This window comes from Bidens hawaiensis, unplaced genomic scaffold (assembly GCF_021521415.1).
Source record: "Bidens hawaiensis isolate Kalapana, Puna unplaced genomic scaffold, B.hawaiensis_p1.1 tig00030549_1, whole genome shotgun sequence".
Classification (NCBI taxonomy): Eukaryota; Viridiplantae; Streptophyta; class Magnoliopsida; order Asterales; family Asteraceae; genus Bidens; species Bidens hawaiensis.
The window spans coordinates 160689-181748 of record NW_027495104.1 but is presented as its reverse complement, the minus strand read 5'-3'; the positions used below and the strand labels follow the sequence as shown (position 1 = coordinate 181748).

General features: G+C 36.0%; 2 protein-coding genes and 1 non-coding gene across 4 annotated transcripts; 1 reads left to right on the top strand and 2 right to left on the bottom strand.

Moving 5' to 3' along the window:
- Positions 1–9310: 9310 nt before the first annotated feature.
- Positions 9311–16047, top strand: LOC143580701 (putative serine/threonine-protein kinase SIS8). Of its 2 annotated transcripts, none has more exons than XM_077063659.1 (13): positions 9311–9969; positions 11310–11741; positions 12702–12805; positions 12875–13686; positions 13986–14026; positions 14178–14246; positions 14395–14495; positions 14580–14658; positions 14757–14855; positions 14943–15011; positions 15148–15201; positions 15294–15470; positions 15684–16047. In XM_077063659.1, the coding sequence occupies exons 1-11, from the start codon at positions 9631–9633 to the stop codon at positions 15175–15177; spliced, it is 2175 nt and encodes a 724-aa protein (XP_076919774.1). In that variant the 5' UTR covers positions 9311–9630; the 3' UTR covers positions 15178–15201; positions 15294–15470; positions 15684–16047. The 2 variants fall into 2 exon arrangements, with proteins under 2 accessions (XP_076919774.1, XP_076919772.1); XM_077063657.1 differs by having other exon boundaries at positions 9313–9969; positions 15148–15197; positions 15684–16044.
- Positions 16048–16617: 570 nt separating this feature from the next.
- Positions 16618–16777, bottom strand: LOC143580717 (U1 spliceosomal RNA). Its single transcript, XR_013143706.1, has one exon. It is a non-coding gene; the product is annotated as a U1 spliceosomal RNA (small nuclear RNA).
- Positions 16778–16904: 127 nt separating this feature from the next.
- On the bottom strand, positions 16905–19082 carry LOC143580702 (2-alkenal reductase (NADP(+)-dependent)-like). Its single transcript, XM_077063660.1, has 5 exons — positions 18825–19082; positions 17905–18085; positions 17656–17822; positions 17462–17544; positions 16905–17380 (listed from the first exon to the last, which is right to left on the bottom strand). Exons 1-5 carry the CDS (start codon positions 19065–19067, stop codon positions 17002–17004), a joined length of 1053 nt encoding a protein of 350 aa, XP_076919775.1. The 5' UTR covers positions 19068–19082; the 3' UTR covers positions 16905–17001.
- Between the last annotated feature and the right edge of the window lie 1978 nt (positions 19083–21060).

Genomic DNA, 21060 nt, shown 5'->3' with positions numbered 1-21060 from the left:
CATCGATGTTAGGTCGATTTGATGGTTGGGGTTTGTAGGCGCTGGTCAGACGATTCCGTGGATACCTAAATCGAGTTATTTGGTTAAGAAACGAAGACGATTAAGGACGAACAGTAGCTGCAGCCGACAACTTCGCCTGCAAGCTAAGTTTGCCTGATGAACTTCGCCTGCAAAGCTAAGTTCGCCTGATGACAACTTCGCCTAAAGCTAAGTTCGCCTAAGGTTTAACTTCGCCTAAAGCTAAGTTCGCCTAAGGTTTAACTTCGCTTAAAGCTAAGTTCGCTTAGAAAATAAATTAAAAACCTAATGAAAAATGTGTTAAGACAGTTAATGGAAATAAAATTTTTCCAAGCTGACCTGGCAGCTCGACCCAAGCCAGGGGCTCTGCCTTTTGGACCCTGCTAGGGGCTGCCGCCCCTAGACCCCGCTGCCAGGGGCGCTGCCCCCGGACCCCCGTTCGTTGTGGGTCATATAAAGATATAAATACAATATGAGTAGTGATAGTTAATTGATACGTATACTTGTTATACAGTCAGCCGTGCACAACTGAAGAAAGGGATTACGATTAACGGTGAACGTAACCGTGTTCAGGTGAGTTTCTAGCCCCATTTCCTTGTTATGTTTTCGGGGTTGTGTAATTGTTTATAAAATATGAATCCATTTTCTTTGTAACATATTAATTATATTAGAGTTGTACTTTTAATTCCAAATGATGAAATTACCATTTAACTAGTATTCATGATGTAATACCTTATAATTCGAATTTGTAGCAGCCAAGCAAGTCCAATAGACTCACAATACAAAATTGATCATTCATTTAAAATTTCTTATTATTTGAAGGAGATGAAGGTTGTGGGTTATAGTTTACTTTTGATTGTTAGTTTGGTACCATATTGTTCTTTTGTATTATTAGATTATAAAAATGTTTCGGTATATTGTTAGTTCAAATACTAGCTAGATTATTATGGATTTGGAACTATGACCTGGGTTTGAAAAAATTAAGTATATTTTTTACAAGTTCTTATATTATTATTTTTATATTTTTCACCCGTGTGTAACATGAACTCTAATATATATATATATATATATATATATCAATAAAATCGTTCCCTTAAATATACTAAATGGTCTATGATATTAGGATGATATTGTTTTTTTTATATTTTTAGGTGATGAAACAATTTGGAGATATATGTTGTAGGATATGGTAGGGTGAAAATAAATAAATAAATAAAAATATGAAAATTATGTATGTATGATGACGAGGGACAACTATTAGAGTGAGCTAAATATGATGGAGATATTATAGAGTTTTATTAGTTGGGAAATAGAGATTAAAAAAATATATAAAAAAAATAAAAATGTAAGAAAAATAAAAGGTTGAAAATTAGTCGATGTCTCCATAATGCAGGAAGGGTTGTGCAGATTATGTTAGTTCTAATATGTGACAATAATAATCAATTTCAACGGTTCCTAATCAGTGTTAAAAATTGTGAAAATAAGCGTAATAAATGAGCAAAAATGGCTAGGAATCATTACTAGGTGTTGCCACTGAAATAGACGGGTTTCAAGGTGCATCCGAGATCAAAATATTATGTTAAAAACGTGAGAATGGTAGGGTAACAAATTTAGAGCATAACCTTTCTAAACACTGCATGATCGATTGGCGAATATGAAGGTTTAACAAAGGTTCTCATGTTACCTTTCCGGTGATTCGTTCTAGGAGCTTGACGAGGGTTGGAGTGTGATGAGATTAAGCTTAGGGGCTACAAATTCTCTGTATAAATTAGTTTGAGGAGGGTTAGAACTTAATTAAAAGAAACAAGCATGAAGATTCACAAGACATGACTAAGGTTTGTCTTACCAATCCTGTGTATTGAGAACCAAGCTTGTGATATCAGATTTGAGGCTGATATCATTTCTTTTATTCAGTGTATTCAATAACTGTTTAGCATAATTTATCCACAAAGGAGTTATAAAAAATAGATGAGAAAGCTTTGCCTAATTTCTTAAATGATATATATTAAGAATCAACTATATGCCAACTATACTTGAATGAAAATTAATATTATATTGAATATTGATTAAGACTTTATTTTGACGATCTATTAATTAAAATATTATGAAAGACTACATTTAGATTTTAGATTGTCATAACAGTTTGTTTTGTAACATATATTTAAAATATACTTATAAAAAAAAAGAAATGTCTTAGATATTGTTCATCTTTTAACATTGATGTGCAACAAATATTTAAATTGATGTGTAAATAATCTTAGAGTAATAAACATTACGGTTGTTGATGTGTAACAAATGTCTTAGATAAAATTCATATTTTGAATCAACATTGAGATAGACGTTTTTTGTTGATCAAAATTGTAAATTGTTTTGTAAATTGTTTTGTTGATCAATTATAAATTTTGTTATGTTAATTTTCAAAAAACTTTTTTTTTCAATCACTTATTAAGAAAATTATTATTATTATTATTATTATTATTATTATTATTTCTTCATCTTGATTATAAATATTTTATTTCTTCATCTTGATTATACATATTTTAACAAACATTTTTTTTAATAGCTAAATATTGTATACCATGGGGATTTGTAAGGCCTCGTTACCGGTAGCCCTACTTTCGTGTTGGATTTACTCATAAACGCAGTTCTAAATATCAGAGTTCATTAAAACATTCGCGAAATATAAAAGCTTTCATAAAACATTTCATAACAAAACACGTCTTGTCTTAAAACATCATTTTGTCTTTCAAAATAAACGAAACATTAAACTTAAACGTCTTGAGTCTTCCGATGCCAGCCTCTTATTCGGTGCCACGTGTCTCCTCAAGCGAGCTGCCTCATCCTACTCACCTGCGTGCATACTAAAAGTCAGCTACGCTGAGTGAGTTCTAGTTAATCACATAATCATACAATACATTCTTACATTTCATACTTAACCTCTTAACTTTCTTTCATACACACATAATTGCATATACTTTCATTTTTACCTTCATACTTTCTTTATATACATAATCATACGTTTTAAAGAGCCTTTCTCCCTATAACCTCACAGATATTATAAGGGTCTGGTCCCTAACATCACAGATATTATAAGGGTCTGGTCCCTAACATCACAGATATTATAAGGGTCTGGTCCCAATCATCACAGATATTATAAGGGTCTGGTCCCTAACATCACAGATATTATAAGGGTCTGGTCCCTCTTTCCTCGAATATTAGTAGGGTTCGGTTCCCTAGTTCTCGAATATTAGTAGGGTTCGATTCCCTCTTCGTTACCATACAACCATACATCATACCTCGAGTATTATTAGGGCCCGGTACCCTCTTCGTAACCATACAACCATCCTTTCATTCTTTTATTAACTTTATCACATTCATACACATAAGCATACATATCATACTTACCTTATACTTAGCGTTACAACCTGACAGTACGTGCAATATCCGAAGATCGTTCACGTACCGTCAAGCCATCATTCATACATATCACATTATTCACATAAGGCATACACTTATCTCTTAGGATAAGCGTATTAACAAACATATCGAGTATGCACACAGCCCCGAAAACATAACACATAAATGGGGCTAGAAACTCACCTGAACACGGTTACGTTCACCGTTAATCGTAATCCCTTTCCTCAGTTGTGCACGGCTGACTGTATAACAAGTATACATATCAATTAACTATCACTACTTATATCATCTTTCTAATCTTAATTACTACCCACAACGAACGGGGGTCCGGGGGCAGTCATCAGGCGAACTTAGCTTTAGGCGAAGTTAAATCTTAGGCGAACTTAGCTTTGCAGGCGAAGTTGTCATCAGGCGAACTTAGCCGTAAGTGAAGTTATCAATTAGGCGAACTTGGCCTCAGGCGAAGTTACCAGTTAGGCGAACTTGGCCGTAAGCGAAGTTATCAATTAGGCGAACTTGGCCTCAGGCGAAGTTACCAGTTAGGCGAACTTGGCCGTAAGCGAAGTTATCAATTAGGCGAACTTGGCCTCAGGCGAAGTTATCGCTTTGAAGGCGAAGTTATCGCTTAGAATGCGAAGTTGCCCAGTTCACGGCGAAGTTGCCCAGTTCAGCCACTGTTTGTTTTCTATCAACCATTTTGGCGATTTTAACACCCTTGTTATGGTTCGACATCACCCACTACGTTCCCCAACCGTTTTCGGTCGTATATATACTATAAAGCTTGGATCTTTAAACTTTAAAGATCAAGAATCATACCTTTTTATGCTTGTTTGGATCTCGTTTAACTTGTTAGTCACAACTAATCGCTCACTCTCTCTCGGATCTTGTTCGTTCCTCTCCCTCGGCCGCCGGCGGTGCGTGTGGCGTGTGGTGTGTGTGTTTTGGAGTGTTAGAGGATAAGATGGAATGAATGATAGTTTAGGGTTTAGGGGATATTTATATCCCTTAAAGCCCATGGACCTAAGGCCCATTCTCATTTAACCCATCTCAATTAATCTAAGTCCATGATCCGCTCCTTACTAGATATTAAATAATTAATAACGCGAAATCACTAAACGCAACTTTCTTTATTCAACATTATAAATTTTAGGATGTTACAGGATTGAACCCTTAACCACTAAGGAACATAACTTTGAACTTATGATATTTGGAAACTATAATAGAAGCTTGCAAGTAAAAAAGAAGCTTATTTAGAAAATTCATATATTCGATTTCGAGGTGTGGAAAAGTCTGGATGAGGAAGGAGTCATGTGGTTAACTACTCTGTTCAATATTATCCTCAAATCTGGTAAGTTGCCAGATTAGTGGAGGAGCAGCGTTGTAGTTCCTATCTATAAGAACAAAGGAGACGCCTAATGCTATGGTAACTACCGATGAATCAAACTACTATGCCATACTATGAAGCTATGGGAAAGAGTGATTGAGGTTAGACTTAGACAGGAAACTCAAGTTACAGTGAACCAATTTGGCTTCATGCCAGGGCGTTCCACCACAGAGGCAATATACCTTATAAGAAGATTGATGGAAAAGTATAGGGAGAAGAAGCGTGACCTGCATATGGTGTTTATTGACCTAGAAAATGCCTATGACAGTGTGCCACGACAGGTACTTTGGGAGTGCTTGGAGGGTAGAGGAGTACCCAGGAAATACATAGAGATAATTATAGACATGTACACCAGGAGTGCAACAAGTGTCCGTGTGCTAGTGGGGGATACTAATTTCTTCCCAGTAGAGGTAGGTCTTCATCAGGGGTCAGCGCTGAGTCTGTTTCTTTTTGCAGTAGTCTTGGATGAGTTGTCAAAGTCGATTCAGGGGACGCTTCCGTGGTGCATGATGTTCGCAGACGATATTATGTTACTTGCTGAGAGAAAACAAGATCTAAACATGAGGCTCGAGGAGTGGCGAAAAACCTTAGAGACAAAAGGTTTAAGGATTAGTCGCTCTAAGACGGAGTACCTCCACTGTGATTTTGGTGGGGGAAATGACAATGAGGACGTGCAGATCACCATTGAAGTGCAGGTGGTTCCGCAGGTAACAAAGTTCAAGTATCTAGGATCATTTGTTCAGAGCGATGGGGAATTAGACAGTGATGTGACACATCAAGTTCAGGTAGGATGGTGTAGGTGGAAAGTAGCAACAGGTATATTGTGCGACAAGAGTTTCCCAACTAAACTAAAGGGAAAATTTTATAGGGTTGCAGTTAGACCTGCAATGCTATATGGAGGGGCCATCAAGAAGGCACAAGTGCGAAAGATGGAGGTAGCAGAAATGAGAATGCTACGTTGGATGTGTGGGCACACAAGGTTAGACCGAATAAGAAACGTTGTGATTCGGGAGAGATTAGGGGTAGCGAACATAGCAGACAAGGTAAGAGAGTGGAGACTGAGATGGTTTGTACATGTGAAGAGAAGACAGACGGCGAATCCTATTAAATCCGTAGAAAACATTACTATAGAATGGAGGAGGGGTAGAGAACGACCTAAATTGACGTGGGGTGAGAGGATTAAGCATGATTTGATAGACCTAAACCTCTCCGAGAAAATGGTTGGGGATAAGAATTCGTGGAGAAGTAAAATTAAAGTTAAGGATTTTTAGGTAGAAATGAATACCTTAGGGCTTCTATTTACCTTATTTTGGTCACACACCATAATAGTATTCTTTATTATTATTATTATTAAACTTTGATTTCCTTTGTATTGCTTCATACATATGTACTTAAGAGCTGAGGGTCTCTCTGGAAGCCACCTCTTTATCCCTTTGAAAAGAGGTACGGTGTGCCTATACCTCACCCTCCCCAGACCCTACCTATAACTTTGCTGTTGATGGTGGGTATGATTAATTGATTGATTGATATATTCTAGTGTCTACTAAATAATTAATTGTTATTCATTGATCTGAATGCATTTTTTATTATGAAATTTGAAATTTGGATTTTTTAAATATTTATGAAAAGTTTGACATGATTAAATTTTCGTTAATATTCAATGTAAATGAATTTCAAGATTTAATTCAAAAATTTTGGAAATTTGACATGTTATATTTGTTAGACGGAAATTGAAAATATCTTAAAATAAAATGTTGAGAATGAATGTGGTGGAGACAAGAAAAAAATTCTAGGTGAAAACCTAAAAAAGAGGTCTTGTAACACCCAAATTACTTATTTATCAATATAGGATAAGTTGTTATTTGACAATCAAATTATGGCTTTTTAGTTCATTCATATTTGAATGAGTTAGATTTGAATAAACATTTGTCTCATTCAGCAACAACAGTAAGTCTGAATGATTCAGACCTAATTTTAACCATTAAGATATTTTTCTGTTTGAAACCAAACAGTATGAGATCTGAATGAATCAGATGTTTACATCTGAATGGTTCGCCCCTTAATATATTACTTGTGGCATAAAGTTAAAAATGGACGTCTTAAAACACTTGATCAAATTTCCCATGTATAGAAGTAAGTTCCCAAAAATATTTTTAACTTTTCTTAGACCATTTTTCCATATGTTGACACAAGTAACATGTTTAGAAAGGTCAAATGTACTAACTTAATTTAATTAATTTTTAAATTATGTTGAATTAAATTTGAGTTCTACCAATTTAAAACACCTCGACTCGAGATTTATATCTTTTTTATTTTAATGAAGTTACACAAAATATGTTTTCGATGGAATCTCGAACCCTTGATCTTAAAGGGAACAACACCACACTAACACCTAACTCTAAAACTGGAATTATCTCATGTGTAATTTTTCATGTCCAAGTTCGATTCATTTGTATTTTTTCCTATCGTTTAAATATTTTTGTTCATTTATTTAGTCATGTTTATATCTTTTTTAATAATAGTGATTTTGATATATTTGCAATTAATTATAAAATAATATATATTTTTATGTTTTTTAATAATAGTGATTTTGATATATTTTGTTAGACCATTTTTCCATATGTTGACACAAGTAACATTTTTAGAAAGGTCAAATGTACTAACTTAGTTTAATTAACTTTTAAATTATGTTGAATTAAATTTGAGTTCTACCGATTTAAAACACCTCGACACAAAATATGTTTTCGATGGAATCTCGAACCTTTGATCTTAAAGGAAACAACACCACACTAACACCTAACTTTAAGACTGGAATTATCTCATGTGTAATTTTCCATGTCTAAGTTCGATTCATTTGTATTTTTTCCTATTGTTTAAATATTTTTGTTCATTTATTTAGTCATGTTTATATCTTTTTTAATAATAGTGATTTTGGTATATTTGCAATTAATTATAAAATAATATATATTTTTATGTTTTTTTAATTCATAACTATATATTATAGCAACTTACTATATATTACATGACATTTAGACTCACAACACAATCAAGCTCGAAGTATTAAACTCAAACTCGACCTTCTTTACTAAACGACCTCCGGCTTGTTTAAAGTAGTCGGTTTGAACCTTTAGTGAATCGAAATCCGATAAGCATAATTTGGTGAGTAATAAATGTTGCATTTATAACATCATTAATTGTTCATAAAACAATACTTCTTCTCATAATAATAAAAAAATAAATAATAAGGAGGTTGGTGACTCATTGACAAAGACAAATACTTTAAAACACCAAATGATTAGAAGATCGTATTACAAAAATTCTCCGCTTAAATAATAATGATAATAATAATAACAACTGCATTTGGTAAGGGTGAAAATGACGTTCCATTACGATCCATGTTTTATTCATGCCCACATCATTTAGTTTCGGTGACACGAGTCAATGAAGGAAGACTAGGCGAGTAGGTGACGCTCACTAGTTGGATCCAGGGTCGGCTCAACTTATATGGAGGCATGAAGCTATTAAAAATGCGGAGGCCTTTTTTTTTATACTTAATAGCATTAAGAGTGTCTAAGAATTATAAAATATGAATGATATGTAGTGATAAGGCTCAGGGTAGTGGGGCTTGATCAAGCCCAAGTAATCCAATACATTTACGACACGTAGGGGCTGACATGGATCGTGATCAAGCCCCTCGTTCAAGCCCCATAGGGTGTAGCGGGGCTTGATTGATCCACCCCCAAGTTATTAATTCAACCCTTGCTCAAATATCGTCCAAGCCCCGCGGTCCCGGCCACGGGGCTCGTCCGCGCCCCTGACCACTTGATGGGTGTAGTGGTGTTCGCGAGCCACCTAAGCCGCCACATGGATCACGCCCCTTCCTTCACCCCCCATTACCCAGAGCCTAATGGATATGAAACATTCCTTCTTAGCTTAAGATTCATCACTTAGTTACTAATTCTAAAAAAAATTATTTTCAAAAACCCAAAATACATAACCCCTGTATTAGATGGAGGCCATATAAAACTGAGCGTCTAAAGCAGTGACCTGATTTGGCTTTACCCACAAGACGGCTCTCGTTGGATCATTGAACTGTATGATTTTTACCTCACCGCATTGTCGTGCATTCGAGTGAATGTTTACGAGCGTTGGCCTTAAGTAAATGTTTTTCTAAAGTAAAACACGAATATATCCCGATATATTGAATTTAGTCTATAACTCATTTAAAAGTTTCATTAAAAAAATTTCCATAACCTTTATCCAAATATAGAAAAGAAGAAAGAGAAGACGCCAATTTAATAACAAGATATAATAAAAGAAAAGTATGTTAAAAAAAAAGCATTTGCATTTGTATTGTAGTATACTATCTGGAAAACCTCTAAGTCAAGTGGGTCATCATCTTGCTCCCACTTGTTGCTCATACTTGTCTCTGCCATCCTCTTTTCCTTCCTATACTCTTACTACTTTTCATCTTGCTTTCTACCTATTGATCATCCACAGGTGCATCATACCTTTCTATTTCCTTCCTTTTACACCCTACAAATGTCTTCAAGTTTGCTAATTTAACCAAAATTAGCCAATTTCCTTGGTGGGTTCTTCAATTCTGGCATAATAAAACGTGGGTCTCTTTAAAGTTTTCATTTTGGTGAAGAAATTGATGTTTGGGTTAAGAAAATGGAGACGTTTGTGGCATTATTATAATATTATGTGGTGGTGGTGGTGTTCTACTGTTCTTTAGTATTGAATTATATCAGTTTTATATAGATATAAATATATAATACATGTTTGGTTAGAGTGAAGTAAGATTAGATATGAAGAATCTGTTGAAAAAACTGCATATGATGCCGAATCAAGCATCGGATGTCGGCTCGGAAGGGTCTAATAAGGGTTCTTCAAAGGGTAATCCGAGTAGTGGGAATTTGAATGTGAAAGATGAAGATAAGAATGAAGAAAGGATTGATAGTTCAATGGCGGCTGAGGGTTCAGGGGACCCGCCGGTGGAGGATGAGGGGTACCAGATTCGGTTGGCGTTGGAGTTAAGTGCGCGAGAGGATCCGGAAGCCGTGCAGATTGAAGCAGTTAAGCAGATCAGTTTGGGGTCTAGTTTGCAGCATAATACCCCTGCTCAAGTTCTTGCGTATCGATATTGGGTAATTTAAGTTGCTTGCTTTTATAGTTGCTAACATTATGCAAATTTATATGATTCCGTGTTTACTTATGAGTATTGCTTACTGTAAGATGGTAAAATACTGAATTGATTGATTAGTGAAGGTTGTCTTACAATATATAGAGATCATAAGAAATCCTAGAAACCTAAACTGGGCCCGTAGGTTTGTACTAATAAGCCCTAAATAATAATATATTCAAATACTTAGTTTGTTGTGTTGCTAAATGAGTGAACAACATGCCCTTTCCTGCGTTGGTTTTAAAAGGTCTGCCTGAGTCGCGAGGCACTCGAGGCGATTGGGGAAACGCCTCAGGGTCTTGACGCTTGAGGCGGTGCTTCATGCACATATTGGTCGAAGTTAGGGTCTATAGGAAGTTGATATGTAAAAACTCTTTTTAGTTTTTGGTACATGCAAAACGGAAACCGAACCGGAAATTTGGTTTTTGAAAAAAACATAGAACCAGACCATCTGTTTGGTTGAATTCTGTTATTTCGGTTCGCTTATATCGGCTTCACGCACATCCCTAATAGAAACAACCAAAGGGATGAAAAGATTATGTTTTTATCAAAGTTTGATATGTTATAGAGCTAGGGGCGTACATGGGTCGGTTCTGGGCTCAAACCAAACCATTGGGTGAAAATTCGGTTTTTGGTTTCTGTTTTCACTATGGGTTCTGCTCGGGTTTTTTATTTTGGTTTTACCATTTGAGGTAAAATTTTTTGGGCTGAAGAAAAGGGAATTTGGGCTTGAAAATTGTACCTAATTTTTTATTTTTGTTAATTAATGATTAATTGGTTATTAAACATTTAGGCCTGAATTTTGAGCTACACTATTTTTTAATTTCTAATAACTTTTTTGACATTTAAAAGTAAAAATTATAATCCATAAATTTAATAATAGAAGCCGGTTTTTACGGATTTGGTTCGGTTCTTTTCGGTTGTACATAGAGCAATGCCTCACACACATGAAGCTCTCACCTCGGCATTTATGACCTAAATGCCTTGGAGCACTTCGTGCTTTTTAAAACCAAGTCACCTGCCCACACACACACACTAGTCGTGCGATTATCCATGGCTTAATAGTTGATTTTGTGCATAAAGATTTATGGTTTTGTTGAGCTAGAATATTAAAATACATTCTATTCGGTTTGTCAAGGAATTAGAACTTCCTGGTATAATGTTACCGTCATATTTATGGATTACTTCTACTGTTCTTTACTTTTGATAACTGCAGCTTATTTTTGGTTTTACTTTTGTCATTTTGGATATGTATATTGGGGTTTATACCCTTTCTCATATCCTAGAATCATTCATACGTAACAGAATTACAGTGCTCTTAGTTATGATGATAAGATCTTGGACGGATTCTATGATCTATATGAGGCTTCACCAACGGGTTTATTATCAGAAATGCCTTCTTTAACGGATTTACAACAAACCCCCGTGTCGGATAATATTACATGGGAAGCGGTTGTAGTCAACAAGAGTATGGACGTTAAGCTGTTACAGCTTGAAAAAAGTGCATTGGAGATTAGTATGAAGTCAAAGTCAACATCAGAGTCTGATCAAGATGTGGCGCTGAGACTTGGTGTTTTAGTTTCTAATCACATGGGTGGGCCAGTTGCGGATCTGGATAAGATGTTGGTTGCATGGAAGAGTTTCAGTTATAAGTTGAAGGTGACTCTTGGAAGCATGGTGTTGCCTCTAGGCTCATTGAAAGTTGGGATGGCACGTCATCGTGCATTGCTTTTCAAGGTAATCTTGTTCACATGATCATGTTTTATGCTTGTTGATGCATCTGTTGTTGTGTTTTAAATAAGTTTTGTCCTTTTGAGCCATGAATGGGTTGATTCGGGTTGCATTATATATCTAACTGGTCAAGTGGGTGAAAAATGTAAAATACAGAAGAATTGGTTTAAAGGAAATGGGTCGAAAGTCTCCCACAAGATGTATTTATAATGCATAAAACCTCATATACCAGTCTATATATAAAAAAATTTATCGTTGAAATAACACTCTGATCATATCTAACACAATAATTTTGTAAAAGTTTCAAAATTTTGGACAAAAAGAGTTGGCGCATGTTTGACCTCTTACCCAAACCACCATTTTTGCTTAGGGGCGCAGTTGTGCAGACTTGAGGTTTTGTTATGTTAGGGATTCGGGTATTGTAAAACACACACAAACATAAATAATCTGCAAGAGAAATAATTAACGAGGATGAACACGCGAGATTTACATGGTTTGGTCGACTGACCTACGTCCACGGGCTGCAACCAAGATACTTTTATTATTGCTTTCTGCCAAACTTGTGATGAGGAATTACAAGTACAAGGCTAAATATAAATATAAACAGATACAGGATTAGGGTTTTCTACTTGTACACCAAGAAAACTAATATGGGCTAAAATTAAAACAAAATGGGCCAACCCATTTGATCTTCTAATATTCTGCTCCATAGTTCTCTTGAATTGGGCCCAAAAGAATCGAGCCTCCGCATTAAACCCAACATGTTAGGCTCGAGCTCATTTAAGCTCGAGCTTGTTTATTTAACAATCTTACAGTTAGGCTCGAGGTCATTTCAGCTCAGCTTGATTTGAGGTTTTAACGATCCGATCTTGAGTAGCTCATGAACGGCTTGGCTTGTTTACACCCGTAAACTTTTGTAGCGTCCAATTTTAAAAACAATAATTCAGGTATCTTCTTTATGCATAGGTTCTGGCTGATAGTGTTGGTATCACTTGCTGCTTGGTGAAAGGGAAACAATACACTGGATCTACTGATGTGGCGATGAACTTCATAAAGATTGATGATGGAAGGTATTAAACTTGTTTATCATTTTGATCCTAATCACATATAACTAATACAACTAATTATATGAACCCCAGGGAATACATTATTGACCTAATGGCTGACCCGGGAACACTTATTCCGTCCCATGTTGACCATGATGAATCTTCCTCCTCCTCAAGCCCATGGTCCCGAGACGATGACACGTCTCGGTCTCGTGTAACTTCTTCCCAAAGTGGTCAAACTACTTCATCTGAAGAATGCTTAGACTTTGGGCCCCACCAGTACAAAATTGGTGAATTACCTATAAAGTCTTATAGTTATAGCCATGCAAGATCACCTTCCTGGACCGAAGGCGTTAGTTCACCTGCTGCACGGAAAATGAAGGTCAAAGATGTTTCACAATACATGATTGATGCTGCAAAAGAAAACCCTCATTTAGCACAGAAACTTCATGATGTGTTGCTTGGAAGCGGCGTTGTTGCTCCCCCGAATCTGTTTAATGTAGTTTATGATGAACACGAAGATAGGACTAAGGGTCAAAGTCAGTTTGACCGTCCTCCTCGGTTCTTGCCTAGTTTACCCTCGTCACAATCAAAGGTTCCAGTGGCGGCTGCCGCGGCGGTTGTGGCGTCGTCAATTGTGGTTGCCGCTACAAGAAGTACGAATGATCCGAATGTAGATCTGCCTGTGGCGGCTGCAGCCACGGTGACGGCTGCAGCAGTGGTGGCAACTGGTTTGCCTAATTTTGTGGATGGTCAAAGAAGGGATGGGGAAGGGCAATTTGGTAATATGCCAGCAGGTGAGAATGATGTGGCAGATAGTTTGAATTTGGAAGTTTCGCTCGATGACGTGGCAGATTGTGAGATTGCATGGGAGGAAATTACCTTGGGTGAACGTATTGGATTAGGTACTACTGATCTATCTTCTTAATTTGCATATTTTCACTGTTCTAAGGTATAAGGGGACACTACCATTAAATAATAACAAAATATGGAAGATGTTCCAGTTTGGTTACCAGGAAAAGCGTTTGTGTTTTTCTGTTTACTTATGTTAGAAAGTGTGACTCATTGTTGTATAATTATATTAAACTAAAGAAAATGACTATAAAAGTTTTAACGTTTGCAAACATGCCTGTTTAACTTATACTAAAGGTCCTAATTCTGATGAGTATTAATAAGCCAATTAATAACTGTCTCTATGTTGCAGGATCGTATGGAGAGGTGTATCGTGGTGATTGGCATGGAACGGTAAGTTAATTTCATAATGGTTTCACATGTGTTTAAAATTTCACCAAATTTTGTTCTAAATAGTTCTTTAACTGATTTCTTGTTATTGGGTTGTGTTATATTCTCTTGGCGTGGATGCTTATAACCTCTTTCGAATCATTTAAATTATTAGGAAGTTGCTGTTAAAAAGTTTCTAGACCAACAAATAACGGTTGAATCCCTCGAGGAATTCAAAAGTGAGGTATATATGCTCTTCTCTAACGATTGCAATATATGATGGCATGGTATTTTCATGTTAACTGAGTTAACTCATTTTAATACAATCAATGGGAGTGTGTTAATTTAAATAAAATCATATGTGTCCTTACTGTTTGTTCTTTGATGTGAAGGTGGGCATCATGAAAAGAGTTAGGCATCCCAACGTGGTACTCTTCATGGGGGCTGTCACACGCGCTCCACATCTTTCAATCGTTACTGAATTTCTACATAGGTAAACTATAAGATAATACTTCAAGATCATCTTGCATGTTTGTGGGCATGGTAATGAAACATGTATTATTATCATCTTTTGCAGAGGTAGTTTGTATAGACTAATCCACCGGCCCAACAATCAACTTGACATTAGACGGCGTTCGAGGATAGCCCTTCATGCTGTATGCTATTTTCTGCAACCTTTTCATCTTGATGTTTTTTCTTGTATAATATATAATATAATATTCTGTTGTGTATTTTGTAAAATTTAACTTTTAAGGCCCGTGGTATGAATTATCTGCACAATTGCACGCCAGTTATAGTTCACCGTGATTTGAAGTCACCAAATCTCCTTGTTGATAAAAATTGGGTTGTAAAGGTACCATTCCAACCTTGTGATACTCGACTGAGACGGGATTACTTATTTTAAATTTATGATATTATATCTTTATTATCATTTCATCAGGTTGGTGATTTTGGGTTGTCAAGAATGAAGCACAGCACGTTTCTCTCATCAAGGTCTACTGCAGGGACGGTATGTGTTTGTTGGATCATACTTCTTTTAACTATTGTAATCATATTCAATAACTATTAATATGATTTTATGCATTAAACGTGCGTGCGTGATCTATACTGACAATTCAATGTGGTTACATATGATCTTTTTCCAGGCAGAATGGATGGCTCCGGAGGTCCTATGAAACGAGCCTTCAGATGAAAAGTTGGTATTTTTTACTCTCTTATGTAAATATTTTATTTTCATGTAATTAAAAAGATAAATGTATTTTGTTATGATGATTGAGGCAATGCATTGCAGGTGTGGTGTTTACAGCTTTGGAGTCATTTTATGGGAGCTATGCACGTTGCAACAACCGTGGGGTGGAATGAACCCGATGCAAGTTGTTGGTGCTGTCGGGTTTCAGCATCGCCGTCTTGAAGTTCCTGATGACGTGGATCCCGCCATTGCTGATATTATCACAAGATGTTGGCAAACGTAAGTCTCCATTAATGGGTCAAACAGGTTGAATATCAGACACATTTACTTATAAATGGGTTCATTTGGGTTTGGTTTAACTACATGTTGGTCACATGGGTCACCTAAAACAGCTTGAAAATCGCCCTAAGTACGTATTAAAGAAACATAATTGTTTGCAGGTAATTAAGGCTATTGAAAAGAATGTAAAATCATGTTTCCTAACTTGTACAGGGATCCAAAATTACGGCCTACATTTGCTGACATCATAGCGGCGTTGAAGTCTCTTCAAAAGCCGATCAATAGTTCAAGAACCGCACGGGACTAGACAACTTGGGGGTTGATGCTTTAGTCTAAATTTGAGATGATAGATGATTCCTTCCGTATGCTTTTAGCTTGCCTATTTGAATTGTAAATAAAACTAACAAATGTAAAAAATATTTCTAGCACTTATAAGTTATAAGATTTTAGCATTTTTCTACCCTATGCATTGCATGGTTGTGCATTTAGTTTAGGCAGTGTTTGATGGAGGACTGTATGTTAAAAGTTATAATAGAAAAATAAATCATGCAAAACAGAAAAGAAATAAAACATAGATGGTCATGTCAAAGCACACCTGGTAAATTTTAGAGTGTAAATATCAAGATACTTTGAACGAATCTTGAAATCGTAAGGTGGGGCACCAAAACAACCAACAAAACTTTGATGTGCTTTTAGCGGTTTGGAATCATTTGCTAGCAGCGTGTGCCTATCAGCATATACGATGTAAGTGAATGTAACTGACAAGTTAAGTTTTTATCAAGTTATTTGAGCTAGACTCGATTTGATCCTTTGAATTCTAACTTTGTCGTGGGTACATTATATCTGGTACATAACGTTGAGCGAGCGTTTGAAATCAAACAAGTAAATTGTTTTGGGATTGTTACATTTGACATTGAAACTCTCTTGGTATTGGATTAGAGGTGAAAATGGGTAATAGGTTAAGTTAGTCAGGTCCGAGTTGTACAGAACTAAAAATACACTCAATCACCTTTCAATCTACAGCTGCATACTTGCACTTGCTGTGTAGAACTTGGACAAACATAAACTTGGTGTTTTGAACTTGGAAAAACATAATGAAGTTGGAATGTTAAACCTGTGAAACAACTTTTTAAACTGAACAATTGTGCAGAGGCCGCGCGAACACAGGCCTTCACTGCTACAAATTATGATGTAGGCTCAATCACTTGGACCGACCTTAGGGTAGCACCCCTCCTAAGTGCAATGGAGGTCACTAACCTAGGCCATGTGCCTTGTTGATCACCCATTGACCCCATCCAGGTAAGTAAGTTTTCCTCTTGCCTCTTTTCCCTTTTATCTAACTCCCCTTATCTTTCACTTTCTTCTCTCCACCAACGTGGGATGCCTCTAAAATGTACAGTAACTTTTTTTCTTCCAAACATTAAAATGGGAATTTTTATGTAGCTTTTAATCACAGTACTAGAATCTGTGTTCCACTCACCGAGTTACAACATATGATATGAATCTACTACATTATTTGCAAAAACAGAACTTACTCGCTGGCCACACGGATTACTTGCTTACCAACATTCTTGCCAGAAAACAACCCGACCAAGGCAGCAGGACCACTTTCAAGACCTTCATTCATGTTTTCAATATACACAATCTTCCCTTGCTTGTAGTAACCGGAAACATCTTCCAAAAACCGGGGGTATAACTGTAAAAAGTCACTTTGAAGGAACCCCTTAATCGTTATACGCTTTGATATAAGACCAAACATGTTCCTAAAACTTTGTGTGTCGGTTCTACTGTTTTGAGAAACCATCCCACAAATGGCTACACGACCATGAACCCTCATGTTTCCGAGTGCTGCATCAAGCATCGGTCCACCCACGTTATCAAAATATATGTCAATTCCTTGAGGAAAGTACCTGTCATATTGAAATTGCCAAACTACCCTTTGCTAACTCACATGAAATTCAATATCTATTTATTACTCAAGAAGCTATTACCTGGCCAAGGCTGCTTCAAGGTCTGATTCTTCTTTGTAGTTGAAGGCTTCATCAAATCCAAGCTTATTTTTTAAAAGTTCTACCTAATATTATGGTGCCATTAAAAAAATAATAATAAGATAATAAAACTCTAACTCTTTGTTTAGAAAAGAAATGAGTGTGTTTAATGAAACATAAGTGGTTATAATACTTACTTTCTGGCTCGTGCCAGCGCTACCAACCACATAACATCCATGTAACTTGGCAAGTTGACCAACGAGTTGACCAACCGCTCCAGAGGCTGCAGATACATAAACATATTCTCCTTTCTTTGGAGCACAAACCTCATAAAAACCAGCATATGCTGTAAATCCTGGCATGCCTGCATTATTTAACCATATTTTATCCGCGGACTATTTATAAAAAGTGTTGTAAGTTTTGCATAATAGAGAGATGGCACGCACCGAGCAGACCAACATGGTAAGACAGAGGGATGACATCATCTTGTTGTATTTTCCTCAATTGAGCAGTGTTGAGGATTAAAGTGTATTCTTCCCAGTTTGTAAGGCCTGCTACAAACTCCTCTTCTTTGAAATTTGGGTCATCAGAATCAACCACTTTTGACACCCCAAATCCCTCTATTGCCTACTACACATTTGTAAGCAATGCATACTATCATCAAAAGGGCGTTATACGAGCCGTGCTTGCAGGTCAAACCCAAAATGTATTGTATAATCACGTTAAGCAATAAAACATGTTAAACCGATCAACAATCCAAACCCATAAATTTCGTAATAGGTTCATACCATATTGTTTTTTAGTGTCATAATTCATATCCCCTAAGACCTTCTATTGTGGTTTAACTAAAAAGTTCATAATGCCATGTCACTGTCTCTGTCACGTAGGCAATGAGCTTCAACTAGCCCACCTTTAACTATTATGTTGTGATTTAACAAAAAATTAAACTAAAAAAAAGAAAAGAAAATCCCATCTCATTGGTTCCTTACGAACGGTAATGGGTTGGCGCCTATAGATTTAACGCCCACAACAAGTGGTCTAGACAAATATCGGGGCGACACCATGTTTGCTCAAACATTTTAAAAACAAAGGTTATAATTATAAATAGCAACTACTTGAATTATGTCTAAAAATACCTAACATACAATCTGTGAATTGTTGTAAGTTTTTTTGATGCTAAAAATAAATAATACTTTTATAAACTCAATGTATAATAAAATAATCATATTTACACCAACTAATAAGTTTATTTAAGTTTGAAGTCCTGGCCGGCAAAACCAAACCGACCTCCCATGCATTATACAGTTGTACAGTACAACAGCCAGCAACACAAACAAATTAGTAAGGAGACAAAAATCATCCTTACAGATCCAGGGGTAAAAGGAGGGATGTAAGAGCCATGAAAGTCAAGCATCCGACCACGCATGTACGGATCACACGACAGGTACAGGTTCTTTACTAACACTCCTTTTGATCCTTTCGGAGCTTCCAACGTTATACGGTTTCCAACCTTCAGTTCCATGTTTGTTTCCGATATAGATGATCCATTAATAATGTAGGATTTCAGCACGATTTGCTTGTTATCGGCTGTTTCTGTTCCTGCTTCCATTTTACTTCAATTTTGATCTCGCTGCCTGAGACTGTTGGTTATTAATAACTACTTAATATTAATATGCATAGTGGTCACTGGTCAGAGGAGGTAGTAGGTATATCGAGTGTACCCAATTCGTTTGGTCAATTAATTGTAGTATCAATGATCAATAGGCCGGCTTATTTCTTCACACAATCCGAACCCGGTTTTAACTCAAAGTCAAAGTGGGTTGACTTGTTAATCATATTTTAAAAGACAAAAACAAAAATAATTAAAGTTACAACTTACAACCTTTAATAATATTATATAATATAATTAAAGGGTTTGGTGTCGCAAAGTCCAGATTAGGTCACTTTGCGACACCTTGTTGGTAGTATTTTTTCTAATTTTGTTTTTGTTTTTTAGTTTTGGCATAATGAACGTAATGAAAACATACCGGATGTGAATTTTGGTTTTGTTCTTTTTATTATTTTGTTTTAGTTACGATACCGTACCGAACGCGACATAAATCGACCGAATTCGCGTAGACTCACCGTGTTGTTGAAAACCGGCAGAATGCTGATTTTTGTTTTTTTAGTTCTGGTACCGTAACGAACATGAAGAAAACCGATAGAATTCGCATAGGCTCAACCGCCTCAACGCCCGGGATCGATAACGGTCTGGTTATACAAATGATCCAGTTTTACTGACCGACTCCACGCCGTTGTTCCCCCCAAATTTTATAATTTTTTGTATTATTTTTGTCTTAGTTCCGATACAATAACGCACGCAACTGCAACTGACCGAATTAGCATCGCTTACCATATCAACGCCTGTGTTTTACCGACCTGTATGACACAAAGCGCCAGCGAAAAACACTAGTTATTATTATTAGAAATATATAAACATAACAAAGACCAAAAAAATAACATACATTCTAAAGTGGCAGATGAGATAAAGGTGAACCCTTTACCTTGATTGGTCTTTATGGTGTAATCTCATTTTGTAAGCTCTTAGCTTGAATAGCTTTGAGCTGTTGTTTCGTGATCTCCGGTATTTTTGCCGGTCTAGCTTGCTTCTTATTAGTTCCGTTTATAATAATAAAGATCGGCTATTTAGAAACAACCTTTATTAAACTTTCGATTTCTTAGCTTACATGTAATAAGTCATTGTCCATTTATGAGATGTTTTAAAAGACTTTAAAAGTATTATGTTAATTCACTTATGTTAGCAAAAGTCTTAAAATCTATAAAAAAACTAAATAGATATTTTTTTTATTGAACGACTACAGACACCCATGTGCTTCTACTCCTACTCCCAAACTATTCTAACAAAATATCTACTCTCAAGTGTTTCATTCCCAAAGGGCAAAGGCAAGAGCCTTTACCATCCAGCCAAGACGGTAAAGAAAAAAAATGACGTGTGAAAATTAGTGTTTTCAAAAATGTAAGAAATGACTTGATTGTTATAATTTTGTTGTTTTTAACTGATTTAGTCATGCAAGTTTTGAGGTTTTATGTGATAGATTATGCGAACACACTATTAATATTAAGTTTAAAGATTGCTCTATAATACCGACTATGGTGTGTAAAACATGTTTACTTGTACATGCTAATTATATTGTAACTCTAGTTGTGGTGGTAAATGCTAAACATAGCACGCAAGGATGTAGGGTTGTAAACAAAACAAACGTACATAAACGAGAGCATGTTTATGTTCATTCATTTAACTTTAATCGAACATAAACATATGATAAAACATTTTTTTTGTTCATGTTCGTCCATTAATAAAATAAGAATGTTCATTTTCGTTCAATTAAAACCTAGCTAAACAAACGGAACACAAGCGAACATAAACAAACACAAAATGAGCGAAACAAACCAAACATAAACGAAGACAAGTTAGCATTAATGAACACCACGAACGAGTCTATTACATCACATTTCTTTCAAGCAAGGGTTGGGGAGAGCTTGTGAAGGGAGGTGATGGAGCTTTGTATCAAAATAGTATTTAGGGGCCTCAAAACATTTGT

Excerpts from the sequence above, each read along its gene's own strand:
- LOC143580701 (XM_077063659.1), top strand. The coding sequence starts at position 9,631 with ATGAAGAATCTGTTGAAAAAACTGCATATGATGCCGAATCAAGCATCG. Across the intron at positions 11,742-12,701 it reads ATCGTGCATTGCTTTTCAAG|GTTCTGGCTGATAGTGTTGG; the intron begins GTAATCTTGTTC and ends CTTTATGCATAG. Across the intron at positions 14,027-14,177 it reads GTGGTGATTGGCATGGAACG|GAAGTTGCTGTTAAAAAGTT; the intron begins GTAAGTTAATTT and ends TTAAATTATTAG.
- LOC143580702 (XM_077063660.1), bottom strand. The coding sequence starts at position 19,067 with ATGGAAGCAGGAACAGAAACAGCCGATAACAAGCAAATCGTGCTGAAA. Across the intron at positions 17,823-17,904 it reads TTACCATGTTGGTCTGCTCG|GCATGCCAGGATTTACAGCA; the intron begins GTGCGTGCCATC and ends TAAATAATGCAG. Across the intron at positions 17,381-17,461 it reads CTTGAAGCAGCCTTGGCCAG|GTACTTTCCTCAAGGAATTG; the intron begins GTAATAGCTTCT and ends TCAATATGACAG.